This window comes from Aulonocara sp. 'chitande type north' Nkhata Bay, linkage group LG6 (genome assembly GCF_057382095.1).
Source record: "Aulonocara sp. 'chitande type north' Nkhata Bay isolate Kocher_YH1m ecotype deep benthic linkage group LG6, A_spYH_male_GT1.1, whole genome shotgun sequence".
Classification (NCBI taxonomy): Eukaryota; Metazoa; Chordata; class Actinopteri; order Cichliformes; family Cichlidae; genus Aulonocara; species Aulonocara sp. 'chitande type north' Nkhata Bay.
The window spans coordinates 30,746,501-30,764,744 of NC_141349.1; the positions used below are offsets into that span (position 1 = coordinate 30,746,501).

The 18,244-nt window shown below is 43.5% G+C and overlaps 1 protein-coding gene across 1 annotated transcript; it reads left to right on the plus strand.

Moving 5' to 3' along the window:
• Positions 1–526: 526 nt before the first annotated feature.
• On the plus strand, positions 527–4,393 carry LOC147328107 (uncharacterized). Its single transcript, XM_086296270.1, has 6 exons — positions 527–746; positions 1,222–1,323; positions 1,399–1,572; positions 2,778–2,911; positions 3,045–3,145; positions 3,287–4,393. The coding sequence occupies exons 1-6, from the start codon at positions 602–604 to the stop codon at positions 3,432–3,434; spliced, it is 804 nt and encodes a 267-aa protein (XP_086152396.1). The 5' UTR covers positions 527–601; the 3' UTR covers positions 3,435–4,393.
• The last annotated feature ends 13,851 nt before the right edge of the window (positions 4,394–18,244 follow it).

Consider the following 18,244-nt stretch of genomic DNA (forward strand, 5'->3'; position numbering starts at 1 on the left):
AAGACCATTGTGCCAAAAATTGGTCCAATCCAAGGATTAGGCCATTCTTTCAATGAGATGGATGCACACATTCTGGACAGGGAGAAACGCTGGTTAAGCGGGGAATCAAAAGTGAAATAGGAAAGAACATCTCTAAATCTAGGAGGGAGCCTGAGGGTACATGTCTTACGATCTCTTGTCATTTTACGATGCTCTAATTGAAGCCATTTCCCAACTTTTTGCATCCCATGTTCCATGGAAAGTATTCACTTTATAAACATATTCTAATATATAATGTTTTAGGATTAATATGCAGTGGCCTTCTCTCCTGTTTTTATTCATACTTATAATGCTTGATATATTTTAAATTCTTTCAAGTAGAAAAAGTGCTGCAGCTAGTACTAAGTGCATATTCAAATACAAAGACAAATGCAGTCATAATCCCAAACACAGCCCTGAGGAGTGCCATCAGATCTCAGTTTCCTGTTAAAAAGAGAACTGCTTGTGTCAGTATATTTTCACACAGTTCAGAGCTACTACACACAACTTCAGAGACTCTTGCAAAGCACTGATCACCTCAGAGACTTAAAGACCCAACTAAACCTCCAATACAGATAAAATCATGGATGAAGTCTATGAGAATGCAGAGGAAGTATTAGGTTGTCGCAGAAAGTCTAAAAGGGAGCATCAAACTGTGGAAGACATTTGCATGAATCATGAAGTGATCCAAACCGTACAACGTAAAACAACTGGACCTTCACCCCCAGGTAAAAAACACAAACCTATCTATAGATATTACAATTACGTGTTGCTAAAGTTTTGTGCACAAAACTAAACTAAAAATAAAACAGAGAATTCTATACAAACTGTCTGAAGAAAGTATACATATGCATGCATACATACGTACGTGTACATGTACATAACATTATGGAATTTAATTAAATTTTTTAAAATTTTCTATTTTATCTATTTTGTTACGCGGGCATTTTGCCGTACCACGGGCAGAAATATTGCCGTTAAGTGCCTTCGTAACTTGAATTTTTCGTTAAATGGGGTCTTCGTAAGCCGGGGTTCCACTGTAATGGTATTTGTTTCGCTTCCACCAAGACCCATTCTCAGATGCAATAAGTCTCTCATACTACTTTTTAGATAAAAACAGCAATTGGTGTTATAATAAAATGTATAAGGATATAAAAAAAATTTATGATTAGACATATAACAAATATTTACTTCTACCTGTAGGTCCTGAAATTTTAAAGAAGAGTTCCTGCAGAGCTGCTGTGATTCTTCTGGGTCTGCTGTGTCTTTTCCTCCTGGTTGGACTCATAACTGTGGTTTTTCTTTGTGAGTACAACATGAATGTAAAGCATGCTAAAATCGTCACAGGTGATGTATTTATTTTATGATGATGTCCAACAGTCACCCAAGGCAAATCTCAGTGGGAAATGAAGACAGTGATACTACACAAGCTTTACGACAACGTGACCAGTGAGAGAAACCAGTTACAGACCAGTTTCAACAATCTGGTTAAAGAGAGAGACCAGCTCCAGAAAAGATTGGAAGACATGACCACAAGCAGAGACGACCTTCAATGTAATTATATCTTAATGCTTGATGGCAGATTTACCTCTAAGTCTTTAACACTTTAACAAATGTAGCTTTTTAAAAAGCATGGTGAGGCAAGAATCCTGGTTTTGTGTGGTGTGTGTGAAGTCTTCATGTTCTCCCTATGTTTGCATGGTTTCGCTCATTCTCTAGTGGGTTATGATAATTGGTGAATTCAAAATTCCCCATAAGTGTGAATGTAGTTGCAAATGGTTGTCTGTCTATCTCAGGGGTAGGCAACCTTTCTGATGATGAGTGCCATTTAAAATTTCCTCAGAGGTCAGTGTGCCATATGATTGCATTAGCAATAAATTTAATAACGCTCTATATTAACAGTTACACACTATATAGAACCACTTTATAGAATTATATTTGTTCGCAGATGTTGGCAGCTATCAGCGAATAGTTATCAGCTATTTTGAAACAAAAAAAAGACACTTTTTATCCATAACAAGAACTCCATAACAGCAAGTGAACTGTACAACAGAAAATACAAATGCTATTTATGGTCTCCTCACAAGAATGATAAGAAAAATAAACTAAGCCAATATGGCATGTCTGTTAATACAGAGACACACATGTTATGTGATCTCTGGTTTCCCACTCAGAGACACAGGTCTCCGAGTGTCCAGCATTCAGATGGCTACCTGAGGACATCATGTGAGAGAAAATCTGCTCACACAGATATGTAGAGCCAAATACTGTCAATAAGGCCTCTGCAATGTTCTGAAGACAGTTAAACTTGTCAGGTAGTGATGTCCAGCAGGTGAAACTGCAAGCTCCATGAACACGCACAGCTATGGATTACAGCTGCTTCGATGTTGCATTAACTGGCATTAACTCTGGAGCTTAATGCGAGACAAATCTAGCTGCTCATTAAAGATTTCTGGTTTGATCAGAAACGAAAACATTGGTCCATACACCTGAAAGTCACCCCCCCCCCCCAAAAAAAAAAAAAAATACATACATACATACATACATACATACATACATACACACATATATATATATATATATATTTACTGTATATGTATGTATGTATATACACACACACTTTAACTGAAGTGCTTTGAATTTGTACCACTGATTGCTTCTTCCCATTATGAGCCTTCTTTAAAGGGTCTAACTGCGATTCTATGTATGCTACCTATCACAAAGCAAGCACAAATTATTATTCTGTTTTTCTTCAACAGATCGCCGAGAAAAAGTAATTTTCAGTGATAGTTTGTACCAGGTGTCTTCAGAGAAGAAATCCTGGCAAGAAAGCAGACAAGACTGTCTTCAAAAAGGTGCAGACCTGATGATTATCAACAGCCGAGAGGAACAGGTTTGTGTGTGTTCAAACTTAATACAGATGTGTGTAGAACAAAGAATTAAACACTGAATGAAAACAGCTGATACACTGATGCATCACTTTAAGTTCTGCATGTTTACATTTCATTTCTCTCTTTCTAAAAAAGAACTTTGTGAACGAGTTCAAGAAGCATTTGTGGATTGGACTGACTGACTCGGAGAGAGAGGGGACATGGAAATGGGTGGATGGGACTCAAACGAGCACAAGGTTGAAATAAAAATAAAATCTGTCTCTTGTCCATAAAGTCATTGTGCACTTTAACTAAATTAATTTGGTTAATAGCTTACTGAAAACAAAATACTGACTGAATTGTTGAGTTTAATTCATATAATTTTATCTGTATTACAGCTACTGGAATCAGGGGAATAAAGAGCCAAATGGTGGCACATGGCAAAATTGTGGAGAGATAGATAATTACAATATAGAAGACAGCTGGAATGATGCACCATGTTCCAATAGACAATTCTGGATATGTGAGAAGAGAGTTTCTCCTTAACTTAACATCCACACTCAACAAATACTGCAGAACATGGAGCCATGAGATGACCTCCTGAAATGAAGCTGAACAGAAAGCAGTGGACACTTACAGCGGGAAAAATAAGTATTGAACACGTCACCAATTTTCTGAGTAAACGTATTTCTAAAGGTATTATTGAAATAAAAATCTGTCAGTAATAACCCATCCAATCCACACATGCAAGGAAATCAAACCATAGATGTCTGTAAATTAAGTCATGTCTAATAATGAAAAATTACACAATGAGACAAGTACAGAACCCATGAATTGAACACCAGCTAAACTCTACCAGTAATAAGAAATTAATCCTGCCACTTAGTACAAATTAATATCAACTGGATCAGTCCCAACTGATGGGCTATAAAAAGCTGTGTCATTACCGAGGTTTCACACGAGAAACATCTTATGATGGGTAAAACCCATGAGCTCTCTTGAGAATGTTTCAACATCTCTTCCACTTCTGACTTCTTCATTCTGTACCACATTTCCTCTCTTGGCACCCTAAATATGCTTTCTCTATATCCACAAAGACATTTATGTGGTACTGATCTGGTGGGGGCGTAGTTCATACTTTATCACTGTCCTCATAAATGTCTTGCACATACATCTCTGCCACCCATGAGTTACTTATGTAATACCCCAGTTCCTCTTGTGCCTCTCAGAACAAGTGACAAGTTTTTTTCTCTTGTAGCAAAGGTGCACAACAAAAACTGTGGCTAAATATGTCCTATCATTTAACATGAAGTTTTATTTGATATTCTTTTATTTTACAACCAATGTATTGTTAAATAAGTTAAAGCATTTTGTTGTTTAATATCATGCTAAAGGATATTTTAGCTTGCAGTCTGAGGGGGGCAGGGATCAGACTATTACTCTGCTGTACTCTGTTTTTCTTGTATAAACAGCTTTGCAATCCAAAAATGTGTAATGTTATTTGTTTAGGTAACAATAATTAAATAATTAAACCAACTAATAAATAATTTATGAATGAATAAAAGACGTCTGTGCCACTTTTCTAACCTGGAAGCTGAGGGATGACCTGACAAAGAGACAATCCTCAGCACATTACATAGATGATGCATCCTCCTGGCAGCAATTTCAGAGCAATGACCACTCGTAATGATCTTTATATGCCCTTGTACAAGCAACACACTGTGTAGAAAAGTCAGCGTAGAGAAATTCAGGCAGTCAGCCTGTCTCACACTAATCAGAGAGCTCCTTACATCACACAGTGTGGTTCATTTGCATTGCTTTTTCTCCAACTTAATTTTAATTTAATTTAATTTAATTTAGAAAGAGGGAAAATACATAATGAACATATTAACAAATGTAAATATGCCAGATTATAGCCTTAGGCACATCAATTATATTGCACAATCCCCAATATTATACATGCCCTGACTGTCCTGATATTGATCTGACCCATTACAATACTTGTTTCCCTTTTTGTAATACATTTAACTCTTTTTCATGTCCAATGTAAGGCATGACTAATTAAACATGATTACGTGTTTGTGTGTCCCTCAGCCAACCTTTTAAGTGACTCTTAAAGATGGGGAGACTTGTACTTTCCCTCACTGACAGTGGAAGATGATTCCAGAAGCTCACTCCCTGATATGACAGAGCATTCTGTGAAAAGGAGGTCCGTCTAAATGCCAATTCACAATCACCTTTAATAGTGGCTCGAGTCAATCGAGACCCGGCAACACTGCTAGACTTTTGTTTAATTAGATCACTTATTGTTGGAGGCGCCAGACCATGTATAACTTTGCATATTAGACAGGCAGATTTAAATATTTTGAAATTAGTAAAATTTAGAAACTTGTATTTATCTAAAATTTGAAAATGGTGATATGAGAAAAGTTTCTTATGTAATATTTTCAATGCTCTTTTGTTGCATTATCAGGGACCAAGCAGTAAGGCATAAAGGACACAGGTGTTCAATTTAAAAAAAAAAAAAGGGGTTTTATTGATCCAAAAATATGAAGATATTTAACAAAGATTTAAAAAACACTTAAACAGGCAGACGAAAATAAAAGAGGTCAACTCAATAAACTAAAATCAAGATAACAATTAACAAAACCTCAAATAAACATAAGACAAACTGCCTTCCCAAAATGATCCACAGGGGAACTTAAATACTGGCTTAGCCAAACCAAATGACACACAAGGGGGGAAACAAAATGGCTGCCATATAACCAACTAATACAAAACAATTAAACAAACTTGAAACACCCCCCAGGCAATGAAGCATGTTGTCAGTGGTACTTCAGCTCTCCCTTTGCCACACTTTTTGCCAGCCAGGAAGGAGAAGCCAAACCCCAGGTAACTCAAACTAAGAAAGATGTATAAATATAACATAAAAAAAGAACTTTGACCTTGCAGTGTTACTATGTGTGCACACCATATAAACATTAGAAGGTGTAATGAAAAAATAAAATTATTTAATAAACAAACGATATTGGCTAATAAGTAGAATTACATTTAAAGTAGTGACTGCAAAGTAAACTAAAGTGAATCAACTGGTGGTGAGGTGTGGAGCTTACCATGTGTGGCTTGCCATCACTTGCATACTTCGATTGGCCCAATAGCAGCGAGACTAGTATGGGACCAACTTGTAATACAGTATTCAATATGAGCCAGTATCACAGAGTACAGGAATGTAATCGCTGCTGTGTCTGTTCATGATGTGTGGATATGTCTAAAGTTCCGTATGTTAACATTTACACTTTTCACTAAATTTTCAACATGTTTTTTTAAAGGGATAATTTCGAGACTAGTAGCACTCCCAAATACTTAAATTCCTCAACATTAATTAGTTCTTGTGCACAAACGACCTTGTGCACAAGGTCCACAAGGTCCATTCATCCAACGTGTGAAACCTGCTGTGAGGCCAATTAAAGTGTGGCCAGAGGGGACAGACGCAGATTTAAAAACACTGGAATATGTTCACCCACACAGACCTGGACCAGTACGCCTCATCTGTACTGGATTACATCTCCAAAACCACAGACAGTGTCACCACCCAGAAACGGATTACCATGTACCCCAACCAGAAGCCTTGGATGAACCGGGATGTTCGTCTCCTCTTGAAGGCCTGCAACACCGCCTTTAGGTCAGGAGATGCACACGCCTACAGTACAGCCAGGTCTAATCTAAAGAAGGGTATCAAAAAAGCCAAACACCATTACAAAAAGAAGGTAGAAAAACACTTCTCCAACTCCAATCCCTGACGCATGTGGCAAGGACTCCAGACCATTACAGACTACAGGACCACCAACCCCTCCCCCACATCCTCTGATGTCTCCTTCCTCAACGAGCTCAACAACTTTTATGCTCGTTTTGAGCGAGGGAATCCCACAACCACAACCAAAGCAGACATGACGCCAGACCAACAACCTCTTACTCTGACTTCAGTTCAGCATTCAATACAATCCTCCCCTCACAACTCATCAGGAAACTGACAGACCTGGGCTTCAGTTCCCTCATGTGCATATGGTTACTGGACTTCCTGACCAACCGCCCCCAACATGTCCGGCTGGATAACCACTGCTCATCTACAATCACAATGAACACCGGTATACCACAAGGCTGTGTGATGATCCCTTTCCTGTACTCCCTCTTCACCCATGACTGCAGACCTGCCGATGGTTCTAACACCATCATTAAGTTTGCAGATGACACCACGGTGATTGGCCTCATCAATGACAACAATGAGGCCGCCTACAGGGAGGAGGTGGATCGTCTGGCTGAGTGGTGTGACACAAACAACCTGCTGCTCAACACCGAGAAGACCAAGGAGCTCATCGACTACAGGAGGAATTGTCATGGAACGCTGTGCGGCAGGCAGGAGTAGGACCCAAAATGCAGGACTCACAGGCACGAGGGAATAAACTCAAAAGGCAGCTTTATTGCGTAACAGAAGATGATAGGCGATACAAAACTAGACTGGGAAAAACTAACATAAGGCTCACCAGGAAACACGGGGAATCACACACAGCATGAGGGACGACGTCACACTGAACAGAGGGAGACGCAGACAGAAATACACAGAGGGTTAACAAGGGAAGTGGGAACACACGGGGAACACAGGTGACACTGATAACCATAACGAGACAGGGCGGGGTGAACTGAACACTGACGGGAGAGGTGAAACAGGGAGCACAGAGGTTCAGACAGGAGGAGAGAGAGCACGAGTAGAACACCAACGTAACAGGCAGGGGAGACATGGAATAAACACGAAAGGGGACGAGGGCTCATAAATACATAGAGGGCACACAGGGGGAAGAGAGAGCACGGGGAGAACTTAGACATAATGGGCAGGGGAAGCATGGAATAAAACATAAGGAGAGACGAGGGCTCACAGATACACAGAGGGGCACACAGGGAGACATGAAGGGCAAGGGATCAAAACTAGAAGCCATGGAATAAATCACACACAAGTACAATAATACGAAAATCACAAAGAACTAAAAACGCTGGGTCAGGAGACCCAGGACCGTGACAGTACCCCCCCCTCAAGGGCTGGCTCCAGACAGCCCAAACACAGAAAAACAAAACCAAACAGAAAACAACCCAGGGCGGGCGGCGGGGGCCCAGGACGGAGGGCTCGGAACAGAAAACAAAGAGCACAGCAAACACCGGAGCCCAAGAAAATAACTCAAACACAGAGCAGTTCAGGAGGCCGGCCGTGCGCAAGGCAACGGCGGCGACGCGGAAACAGTTCAGGAGGCCGGCCGTGCGCAAGGCAACGGCGGCGACGAAGGAGACGACGGAGTAGTTCAGGAGGCCGGCCGTGCGCAAGGCAACGGCGGCGGCTCTCCAGTGTCAGGCGTACTGGCCGAGGCCCGGTGGGCACAGGACCAGTCGAGACGGGACCAGGCGAAGCACAGGCTGAGGAGGCTGCAGCAGACGAAGACTCTGAGGAGGCTGCAGCAGACGAAGACTCTGAGGAGGCTGCGGCGGAGCTGCAGAGGCTGAGGCCGGGCCAGGCGGAGCTGCAGAGGCTGAGGCCGGGCCAGGCGGAGCTGCAGAGGCTGAGGCCGGGCCAGGCGGAGCTGCAGAGGCTGGCCCAGGCGATGACGAAGCGGTCGCAGATGGCGGCTGGACAGGCTCCTCGGGCCCTCCAGCTGATGTGGCGTGAGGCTGGACAGGCTCCTCGGACCCTCCAGCGGAGACGTGAGGCTGAACGGGCCCCTCGGACCCTCCAGCGGAGACAGGAGGCTGAACGGGCCCCTCGGACCCTCCAGCGGAGACAGGAGGCTGAACGGGCCCCTCGGACCCTCCAGCGGAGACAGGAGGCTGAACGGGCCCCTCGGACCCTCCAGCGGAGACAGGAGGCTGAACGGGCCTCTCGGACCCTCCAGCGGAGACGAGGAGGTGCTGGCCGGGCTCACTGGAACCCCCAGCGGATGAGGCAGATGGCGGCGTGGGAGCCACGGAGTCCTGGATGAGCTCATCCGAGCTTCCAGCAGGAGCTGATGTAGAGCCAGAGAGGTTTGGGACCCCTGGCTGAATGTTAAGCCGAACAGAAGACCGTATTGCTATCGGGGACTGGGCCAATGGTTCAGGTGCGAGCTGAGCTGCTGGACACACGGGGACCTGAGCTGCTGGACACACGGGGACCTGAGCTGCTGGACACACGGGGACCTGAGCTGCTAACGGTGGAGAAGTAAATGACTGCACAGGGGACTGAACTGATGTCTGTAGTAACGGTGGTGGTGAGAGTGGAGTAGGTGGTGGAGTTAATGACTTCACAGGGGAATGAACTAGAGGTAGTGACGGTTGTGGTGCTGGTGGTTGAGTGGGTGACTGTGCTAAAGGAGGCTGCACTGGGGACAGCAGGGCTGCAGGAGACTGCACTGGGGACACTGGAGACTGCACTGGGGACACTGGAGACTGCACTGGGGACACTGGAGACTGCACTGGGGACACTGGAGACTGCACTGGGGAAAGCAGAGCTGCAGGTGACTGCGCTAGAGACCGCAGTGATGGTTGTAGTGGAGGTGTGACGGGTGGAGGAGTGGCTGAAGTGGCTGCGGGTCGGGCGGCTAGTGGCTCAGCTACAGAGCATATTAACGGCAGGGCTATGGGTTGAATGACTGACTGAGTAGCAGCCTGAGTGGCTGGGTGAAGCGACGGTTGTGGTGGAAGAGAAACAGGTGGTAGTGTGGATGATGGAGCTAAGGGCGACTGAGTGGCAGACCGAACTGATGACTGAAGCGATGGTAGAGGTGAAAATGGAGCTTGTGGTGGAGTTAATGGCTGAGCTAGCGGGGACACAGGAGACTGAGCTGCGGGTGGCGGCGAGGGAGCTAACTGAGCTGCGGGTGGCGGCGAGGGAGCTAACTGAGCTGCGGGTGGCGGCGAGGGAGCTAACTGAGCTGCGGGTGGCGGCGAGGGAGCTAACTGAGCTGCGGGTGGCGGCGAGGGAGCTAGCTGAGCTGCGGGTGGCGGCGAGGGAGCTAACGGAGCTGCGGGTGGCGGCGAGGGAGCTAACGGAGCTGCGGGTGGCGGCGAGGGAGCTAACGGAGCTGCGGGTGGCGGCGAGGGAGCTAACGGAGCTGCGGGTGGCGGCGAGGGAGCTAACGGAGCTGCGGGTGGCGGCGAGGGAGCTAACGGAGCTGGAAGTAGCAGCGAGGGAGCCGACGGAGCTTCTGGCAGCACAGAAGGTGAATTAGAAGGCCGAATGTCCGGCTGTGGGGTGGCGCGTCGGCGGCGTGAATGCCGTTTCTTTTTTGATGATGGCTCTGACGGGCCGAGCGGCTCCACATCCGGCCCTTCAGGCAGGTGGGTAGTAGCAGCTGGGGGATGAAGGTGGAGCTCGTTGCGGATTAAATCCTGTTCGAGTGGGTGGAGCGCACTGAGTAGCCAGGGAAGACCAGAGAACAAGCGCTGTAGTCTGGTTTCCACAGCACGGCGAAATTCCTTCCCCTCATGTTCGAGCCACAGATGCAGGAGTCTTTCCACGGAGTAGATTATGTCCAGACGCAGTTCTTCTGGTGGGTTGAGTGCTGCTGGGTCCATATCTGGTGACGTCGTACTGTCATGGAACGCTGTGCGGCAGGCAGGAGTAGGACCCAAAATGCAGGACTCACAGGCACGAGGGAATAAACTCAAAAGGCAGCTTTATTGCGTAACAGAAGATGATAGGCGATACAAAACTAGACTGGGAAAAACTAACATAAGGCTCACCAGGAAACACGGGGAATCACACACAGCATGAGGGACGACGTCACACTGAACAGAGGGAGACGCAGACAGAAATACACAGAGGGTTAACGAGGGAAGTGGGAACACACGGGGAACACAGGTGACACTGATAACCATAACGAGACAGGGCGGGGTGAACTGAACACTGACGGGAGAGGTGAAACAGGGAGCACAGAGGTTCAGACAGGAGGAGAGAGAGCACGAGTAGAACACCAACGTAACAGGCAGGGGAGACATGGAATAAACACGAAAGGGGACGAGGGCTCATAAATACATAGAGGGCACACAGGGGGAAGAGAGAGCACGGGGAGAACTTAGACATAATGGGCAGGGGAAGCATGGAATAAAACATAAGGAGAGACGAGGGCTCACAGATACACAGAGGGGCACACAGGGAGACATGAAGGGCAAGGGATCAAAACTAGAAGCCATGGAATAAATCACACACAAGTACAATAATACGAAAATCACAAAGAACTAAAAACGCTGGGTCAGGAGACCCAGGACCGTGACAGGAATGCTGACCCACATCCACCCATCTACATTAAGGGGACGGCTGTGGAGCATGTGAGCAGCTTCAAGTTCCTGGGAGTCCACATCTCCGAGGATCTCATCTGGATGACCAACTGCTCCAAGCTGGTCAAGAAGGCTCACCAGCACCTCTTCTTCTTGAGGACTCTGGGGAAGAACCACCTGTCCTCAGACATCCTGGTGAACTTCTATCGCTGCACCATCGAGAGCATCCTGACCAACTGTATAACAGTTTAGTACGGGAACTGCTCTGCCTCGGACCGGAAGGCGTTGCAAGGGGTTGTGAAAACTGCCCAGCGCATCGCCAGAGCACCACTTCCTGCCATAAAGGATATCTACAGGAAGCGGTGTCTGAAAAGGGCTGGGAAAATCATCAAAGACCCCAGTCACCCAGCACATGGACTCTTCACCCTCCTGCCCTCTGGGAGGCGCTACAGGAGCCTCCGGACTAAGACCACCAGGTACCAGAACAGCTTCTTCCCCACAGCTGTCAGACTCCTGAACTCTGCCTCCTGACATCTGACCCACGTTAAACACATGGACTGGACATACAAACACCCACAACCACCTACACACACACACATACACACAATAATAACATTCGACCATTCATGTGATTCAGTCAGATAAATAGAATGGTAAATGGCCTGTATTTGTATAGCGCTTTACTAGTTCCTAAGGACCCCAAAGCGCTTTACACATCCAGTCATCCACCCACACACACTGGTGATGGCAAGCTACATTGTAGCCACAGCCACCCTGGGGAGCACTGACAGAAGCGAGGCTGCTGGATACTGGCGCCACCGGGCCCTCTGACCACCACCAGTAGGCAACGGGTGAAGCGTCTTGCCCAAGGACACAACGACCAAGACTGTCCAAGCCGGGGCTCGAACTGCTTTTGATATGCAGTGTTGGGAAGGTTACTTTTAAAATGTATTCCACTACAGATTACAGAATACATGCCCCAAAATGTATTTTGTAATGTATTCCGTTACGTTACTCAATGAGAGTAACGTATTCTGAATACTTTGGATTACTTAATATATTATCATGCTTTTCACAACTACGTGAATTTACTATTGCTGTGTGATTTATTACTGTTACTTAAGGTCCGCGGCTCCGAACCATAGTAAAGGGACCTCTGGCTAATACGTCGGGTTCCCTGTCGGGCTCGTAGCTGAAAAATAGCTTTACTTTGTTGTGTGGGTCAACTTTTCTTGACCCACACAACAAAGTGAGAGGTGAGAGACAGAGAGAGGCGTTGAAAGGCTGCTCCAACAGAACCTATTGTATTGGAGGAAAACACGAACACAGTGTACAGTCGAGTCTTAATAGCCTACTTACAACTGGGCTCATCAGGCACTCTTTTTGGCTGCATTGGTTATTATGATATTTACCTGCTTCCATCTCCCGTTTCTGGTCGGTGACAGCTCGTACTTTTCCACTCTCCTTTTTCTCCCTCCTCGCGCTCACAGACACATAACGGGTATGGCAGTCCATTCTCCCTGCAGCACAGACTACACTGCCCGTGAGGCTACATTCTTTAGGGCTATGCCTGTAACACTCTGCCTATTGCCTTCATATTAAATCATTAAAAAAAATATTTCTTCACGTCATTATGAGACACGAGATTGAGATACAGGCATTAGAGCCTCTTAATGCGTGTTTTGTTTGGGTTTCCAAAAATAGAGAGGGCATAGACTAACATATGAAACAGGGAAACACTGCCGTGTAATCCCTGCATTTCAACAAAGTAACAGTATTCTGAATACCACCTTTTTAAACGGTAACTGTAACGAAATAAAGTTACTCATATTTTGTATTTTAAATACGTAACGGTGGTACATGTATTCTGTTACTCCCCAACACTGCCCATGTGTTTTGTATATAGTCTGTGACTTTTCATTCTTTGTAATGTTGTCTGTTATGTTTTACACCATGTTTCCAGGTTCCCGTGTTTAAAGTCCATTTTTTTTCATGTTTAATTGTAGTTTAACCAGTTTAGGTTAGTGTTTAGTTTCGTATTGGTTCACCTTGCCCTTTGTTTTGCACCTTTTGATCAGCCTTCAATAAACAGCTTGCCTTTTGTTAAGATATAGATTTGCTTCTAAGTGTCTGCATTTGGGTCCTCCTCCTGTCTCCACATGGCCTGCCAGTGCAGACAGTGACAGCACTAGAAGATACAAAACTTTCAGACTGACTCTGCTGGAGGAAACAGGGCCGTAAATTTCTGGGTTTAGAGAAGCTCTCTTTCCCCTTTTCCTTTCTCCCTCCCTATCTCTGTATGCAGGCCTGACCGGAGTGCAAGAGGTGGTTGCCACAATAATGAGAGTGTTTCCTGCAAAAGGGTAATCTCTATATAAGGAGATGTCCAGAGAGGTGCAGAGGAAGAAACGTGAGCTGGTATGAAACATAAGGCCACCCTCAACTGATTCTTCCAGTCATGTTTTCATTCGGTTTCAGTGACCCGCAGTAAAGATGTTTACTGTCTGTGTGTTGTGCTCTTTGTTCATTTGGGCCCCCTGAGTGAGCAAAGAGACACGCTAGCCATTTTTCAGCTTGAACCTTTAACTGCTAAATAAATTTAAGAAAATGCACTTAGAACATATTTGTCTCCTCTGTCTCGAAAATGAACACAACATTTGTCTGATTTTTTTTTTAATTATTATTTTGTGTATTATTCTTCTAAGTTGTGTTTTTGGTGATTTCTTTCAGTGGTATATTATTTTATATTATTTATTTTATGCTTTTTGTTGACTAAGTTGATATTCTAAAACAATTTATTTCATTTGATTTATTACATTATTTGATTTATTACAAGGTCTACAAATCTCCTTCCAGTATGGCTGGAGGAGGGCCGGCCATAGCAGATGCACAACACGTACAGTTCATGGTTTTCTGTATTTCTATATATTACAGTGTTTGAAAGTAAAGAGCCCGGAGATCCAGAACTGTCTTCTGCCTCTTACTTATGAGCCAGAACACAAAGCATTGGCTGGAGTAATGCACACGAATGGGTTACAATAACAATGCATGTGTTTTCTAAAGAGTAAAAGTTAGAAACAGCAGAATATAGAGCAGGAAAGTAGAATGGTTAAAATAGCACAAATTCGCAGAAGTAGTAATAGAATAAAACAAAACACGTATGTAAGCAACTTGAAGGAAAAAGAGGAAGAATAAAGAATAAACAGAAACAGAACACAATTGTGTGAATTGTTTACAGCATTTACAGAATTAATAAACAGCTTGGAGACTATATAGCAAGATGGACATCACAACATGACACCATGAGAAAAAAAATGCTTTTTGTTTTTTGCATGAATAACACCTTGTTGTGACAAAATTCACTTTTTTTTTTTGAGACAATGAGCAGGCATTTGAGTACAAAGACAAAGCAACAGAACAGGCTGTTACAGGCTGCCGGATACTGGCACCACCGGGCCCTCTGACCACCACCAGTAGGTAACGGGTGAAGTGTCTTGCCCAAGGACACATTGACTGAGACTGTCGGAGCCGGGGCTCGAACCAGCAACCTTCCGATTACAAGACAAACTGCTAACTCTTGAGCCACGATTGTGCATTTATCTCTAACAATATTTTTGTCTCTTTAACACTTTAACAAATGTAGCTTTTTAAAAAGCATGGTGAGGCAGGAATCCTGGGTTTGTGTGGTGTGTGTGGAGTTTGCATGTTCTCCCTATGTTTGCATGGTTTCACTCATTCTCTAGTGGGTTATGATCATTCAAAATTCCCCATAGGAGTAAATGTAGTTGAAAATGGTTGTCTGTCTGTGTGTTAGCCCTGTGTCAGACTGCCAATCTGCCTCTGAACACATGCCAACCCCCCCGCGGCCGAGGTAAGGATAAGTGCTATAGAATGGATGGACAGATCTTGAGAAAGGCCTTTGAAAAGTAAAGTTGTAAATGTAATGTCAATTTGAACTAAATCTAATGTGAGTGAAAATATCAATATTCTATATGTTCACATTTAGACAGTTTCTAATAGCTTGTTGATTGTTAAAACCTGCATAGACAAACAAAAACAAAAAAAGAGTTTAGCTGACTTCTTAGCTCCAATTATATCTGCAGCCTTCTTCAGTTCTCACACAGCTGAATATAGATGTGGTGATGCTTGTCACACCATCAAGACTTCAAAACAAGAAGAGGACAAAAGAGAAAAGATCATTTCTCTCTAACTTCTCTCTAACTCTAAGTGGTGGTTTTCAGTGACAATTGCTGACTCGAACAACATTATTAGAGACAAATTATTAGATGTGAAAGCACTCCCTCTGAGGCCACACAACACAAAATTGTAAAATGTTTAACATATACAGCACATACAGTTTCAGGGAATTTAGATCTAGATTTTACATAAGACTTGATAAATTGTGCTTAGTCATGTGTATATTTACTGAAGTGCTTTTAATTCTATGTATGCTACCTATCACAAAGCAAGCACAAATTATTATTCTGTTTTTCTTAAACAGATTGCCAAGAACACTGGGTGGCCTTCAGTGATAGTTTGTACCAAGTGTCTTCGGAGAAGAAATCCTGGGAAGAAAGTAGACGAGACTGCCTTAAAAAAGGTTCAGACCTGATGATTATCAACAGCCGAGAAGAACGGGTTTGTGTGTGTGCAAACATAGATGTGTGCAGAAGAAAGGATGATGATACATCACTTTAAGTTCTGAATGTGTACATTTAATTTTTCTCTTTCTAAATAAAGAACTTTGTGAACAAGTTCAAGAAGCATTTGTGGATTGGACTGACTGACTCAGAGACAGAGGGGACATGGAAATGGGTGGATGGGACTCAAATGACTACAAGGTTGAAATAAAAATTTAATCTCTTTCTTGTCCATAAAGTCTTTTTATGTCATCAAGTACATTAACAAAAATTATTTGGTTAATATCTTGTTACTAAAAACCAAAGACTGACTGACCTGTTGAGTTTAACTCTTATAATTTTATCTGTATTTCAGCTACTGGAATAGTGGGGAACCAAATGGTGGCAGAAATGAAAACTGTGGAGAGATAAAAACTTACAACTCAGAAAACAGCTTGAATGATGCACCATGTTCCAGTGCAAAATTCTGAATATGTGAGAAGAGAGTTTCTCCATAATTTAACATCCACGCCCAACAAATACTGCAGAACACAGAGCCATGAGATCAACTTCTGAAATGAAGCTGAACAGAAAGCAGTGGACACTTACAGCGAGTAAAATAAGTCCCCAATTTTCTGAGTAAATATATTTCTAAAGGTATAATTAACATAAAATTCTTGCCATGTCAGTAACAATCCATCCAGTCCATACAAGTCATTATTACAAGCATGTATAATAATGAAAAATGACACGGAAAAAGTATTGAACACATGAAACAGGTGCAAAAAGGCATGGAGAGCTGTGACACCAGCTGAACTGTATTAGTAATAAGAAAGCAATTCTGTCACTTAGGCAAATTACTATCACCTGGTTCAGTCTCAACTGATGGGCTATTGTTAGATTTGTATTGTTGATTATCATTTATGCTTAGAAATATCTACTCATATATGCGTAGAGTTTTATAATCAATGTCATGTTGGTAGAGGTTTGAGCCTTACTAGTCTGCAAACACTTTGTGTGCATTCCAGAGTGTTCTGGCATTCCCACCCACACCCTGGGAGCATGGGAGAGGTCGTACCTTCTCTTATTGTTTTATGGTAGGATAAACGTAGCTATGTCAGTTTTAGGCTAAGTGCCTTTTGTTTAGATGAACTGCTGGACTTCCAGACCAGCAGGTTTAGCGAAGTCGTTTATGGGGTCACACTCTGACCCCCCCCCCCCCCCCCCCCACACACACACACACACACACTTACACACACTTACACAACGCACAGGCAAGGTACTCTTTGTTTGTATGTAGATTTCATATGTTAATGAAGCTATGTATATTCATGTAACCTCAATAAAAGAGCAGTGTTACGGGGGAGCAGACGAGAGCGACTGGGGTCAAGTGAAAGAACGGCGCTTGTCGTGGTTCTCTCCCTCATATATGAGTAACACAAAGAACTTTGCCTACTTGGTGTTTAATGCTTTTTGCTGTGTAACTGAATCGTCTTGAACGTTCCAGCGAATGGGGTTAAGCTACAAACCTATCAACTATAAAAAGCTGTGTCATTACTGAGGTTTTGCTCAACAAACATCTCATGCTGGGTAAAACCAATGTGGTCTCTTGAGACTGTTGCAACACATATTGATAACATTGGTTACAGAAGGATTTCTAAACTACTGAAGGTTGCAGTGAGCACTGTTGGGGTAAAAAAAGAAGTTGAAAGAACATCATTTCACCATAAATCGATCAAGACCTGATGATCCCAAAAAGATTTTAGACAGAGAAGTGAAAACGATTATTAAAAGAGACGTTCAAGGCCAAGGACCCCTTGCAGAAAGCTACAGAAACTAGCTGATACCAGTGGCGGAGCGGGGAGGTGGCTTACTGGGCTTAAGCCCGGGTTGTTTTTTCAGAAGCCCGGGGTCTTTTGGAGTGTAATTTTTTCATAGTTAGATGCCTGGCTGACAACTGTATAAAACAAAAACTACACACAACATTCGAAGCACATAGTGCACACTGTGGGAATTTACGACTGTGCGTAAATCCCCCCTAATATTGGTATGATCCGAGCTCAGACACTAAGTGACTGAGCGAGGGGGCGGGGGGAGCTGCTGCCTGCGAGTGCGCTGTTGGAGAAACGGAGCCAGTAGTGATGGTAAATTTGATTCTTTTTACTGAATCGAGTTTTAATGAGTCACTCACCAAAGTGAATCGGTTTTTGAGTCATTTGATTCACTGAGTCAGTCGACCAGAGAGTGCAAAAAATGTACATTTTCACTCAAACTTAATTTGTTTCTCTTTTCATCTAAATCCTACTGCTAAGATGAATGATTCTAAAAGAAAACAACTATTTTATAGAGCAAAAAAGAGCAAAAACATTTCTAAAATTAAGCAATTTCCTATCAAAATTGCTTAATAAACATTTATTTATTTTTATTTTATTTTATTTTATT

Bases quoted from the DNA above. Each gene is read 5' to 3' on its own strand.
- LOC147328107 (XM_086296270.1), top strand. From the start codon at position 602: ATGGATGAAGTCTATGAGAATGCAGAGGAAGTATTAGGTTGTCGCAGA. The intron at 747-1,221 runs GTAAAAAACACA...TTCTACCTGTAG, and splicing joins AACTGGACCTTCACCCCCAG to GTCCTGAAATTTTAAAGAAG. The intron at 1,573-2,777 runs GTAATTATATCT...TTTCTTCAACAG, and splicing joins AAGCAGAGACGACCTTCAAT to ATCGCCGAGAAAAAGTAATT.